Source organism: Salvelinus sp. IW2-2015, linkage group LG22 (assembly GCF_002910315.2).
Source record: "Salvelinus sp. IW2-2015 linkage group LG22, ASM291031v2, whole genome shotgun sequence".
NCBI lineage: Eukaryota > Metazoa > Chordata > Actinopteri > Salmoniformes > Salmonidae > Salvelinus > Salvelinus sp. IW2-2015.
This window is the reverse complement of record NC_036862.1, coordinates 19,349,086-19,351,029: the sequence shown is the minus strand read 5'-3', so window position 1 is coordinate 19,351,029 and position 1,944 is coordinate 19,349,086. Positions and strand designations below refer to the sequence as shown.

At 51.5% G+C, this 1,944-nt stretch overlaps 1 protein-coding gene across 1 annotated transcript in view; it reads left to right on the top strand.

Moving 5' to 3' along the window:
* The first annotated feature begins 228 nt into the window (after positions 1-228).
* The window catches only part of LOC111949812 (neurobeachin-like), a 17,603-nt gene continuing 15,887 nt past the window's right edge, over positions 229-1,944 (top strand). The window contains exon 1 of the mRNA XM_070433861.1: positions 229-347. Coding sequence (XP_070289962.1) covers positions 229-347 — 119 coding nt within the window. The remainder of the gene's footprint in view (positions 348-1,944) is intronic.

Sequence of the window (1,944 nt, the reverse complement as noted above, 5' to 3'; positions counted from 1 at the left end):
TTGCCCACTCCAGAGCTCTCCCCGAAAGGCACGAGACAAGGGCGGACACCCTCTCCCTTCCCGAGGGAGCTGGTTGAACGGTGGCCAGGTATAGGTCCAGCTGTAATAGGAACCACTGGCACCGTACTGCCGTCCCATCATACTCCCTGGGAAGGGCGAGACGCACCCCACTGGGACCGGATACAGGAGGGACGGGTAGAGGTAACTCCCTGTCTCTCCCAGCAATCCATGGTCTGGACAACGCAGTCCATCGTGGCGCCGAGATGTTGCAGCATCGCCGAGTGTTCTCGGACGCGCTCCTCGACCCCTCGGACCGGGGTACCTGCTCCTGCTGACTCCATGGTTGGGTGTGGGATTCTGTTAGGTTGTGCGCTACTGGTATAGAAATCAGGTGCAGGAGAGCAGAGAGTTGTGATCAGGCGCACACTTTATTTGGCAGAAGCAACAACAGACGGACGCAACTGCGTCAAAAAACCTCCAGCCAATGGCAAAAGTGAAAAGCGCGACAACAATCACAATGATGCAAATGTTTAACAATTAAACATACTTCGGGTTAAACACGGTACCCGGGGAAAAACCAGCCTGGCGCGTCACACAAAACACATAACAAAACAATTCCACACAAAGACATGGGGGAACAGAGGCAGAGACAAAACACATGGAACAATGAAAAGTGGAGCGGCGATGGCTAGAAGACCGGTGACGTCGACCGCCGAACGCCGCCCGAACAAGGAGAGGAGCCGACTTCGGCGGAAGTCGTGACAGTTTTCTAACATAAAAAACTGATTGGATTTGCAAAAAACATTAACATAAGGGAATTTCATATTTTTTCACCCAACTGTTAACCTTTTTTATTTTCATGTTCAAATCAAAACCAGACGTTGAACTGACGTCTGCCCTGTGGGGCCCCAGTAACTCTAGTGTTTGACGTCTGACCTGTGGGGACCCAGTAACTCTAGTGTTTGACGTCTGACCTGTGGGGAACCAGTTACATCTAGTGTTTTGATGTCTTGACACTGTGGGGTACCCGAGTAACCTTCTAGTGGTTTTTGACGGTGCTGACCTGTGGGGAACCCAGTAAACTGGCTAGTGTTCTGATGTCTGACCCTTGGGGACCCCTCAGTAACATCTAGTGTTTTGACCGTCTTGCCTGTGGGGACCCAGTAAACTCTAGTGTTTGCACATCTGAACCTGGTGGGGACCGTCGTCAGTAACTTCTAGTGAGTTTAGATGTCTCGACCTAGTGGGGACTGGCTGCAAGTAACTCTAAGTGTTTTGACCGTCTGACCTGTCTGGGGACGCCGCCGTGCGCAGTAACTCGCTAGGTGTGTTGAATCAGCTGACCACTGTTGGGGGACCCAGTAAACTCCTACGGGTCGTGTTGAAGTCTGGGGGAAGAATAAAACCTGTTTTTTTTTGGGGGGAAAAAAGCCTTCGTAGACTCTCTATGTGTTTGACGTCTGACCTGCTGGGGAACGAACCTGCAGTAACTCTAGTGGTTTGAAGCGTCTGGACCCCTGTGGGGACCGGCAGTAAGCTCTAAGTCAGTTTGAAGTCTTGACCTGTGGGGACCGGCAAGTAAGCCGTCTAGTGTTATGAAAAACATCTGACCTTGGGGACGCGGGGCTCAGTAACCTGATCTATGTTTGACATCTGATGGCTGTGGCGGACCCCAGGTAACCCGTCTAATAGTGGTTTGTGAAGTCTGACCCAGTTTTGGGGACCGCGAGTAACTCCTTAGGTTTGTTTGAACGGTTCTGACCATGTGGGGGGAAGCCAGTAACCTCTAAGTGTTTGTACGTCCTGGAACTGGCTGTTTTGGGTCGAACCGACAGTAACAGTGCTAAGGTGTTTGACATTCTGACCTGTGGGGAAACGCTTAGGTAACCGGATCTAAGTGCTTTGAGCGGTCATGACGCTGCGACTCATGTGGGGGAAGCCAAA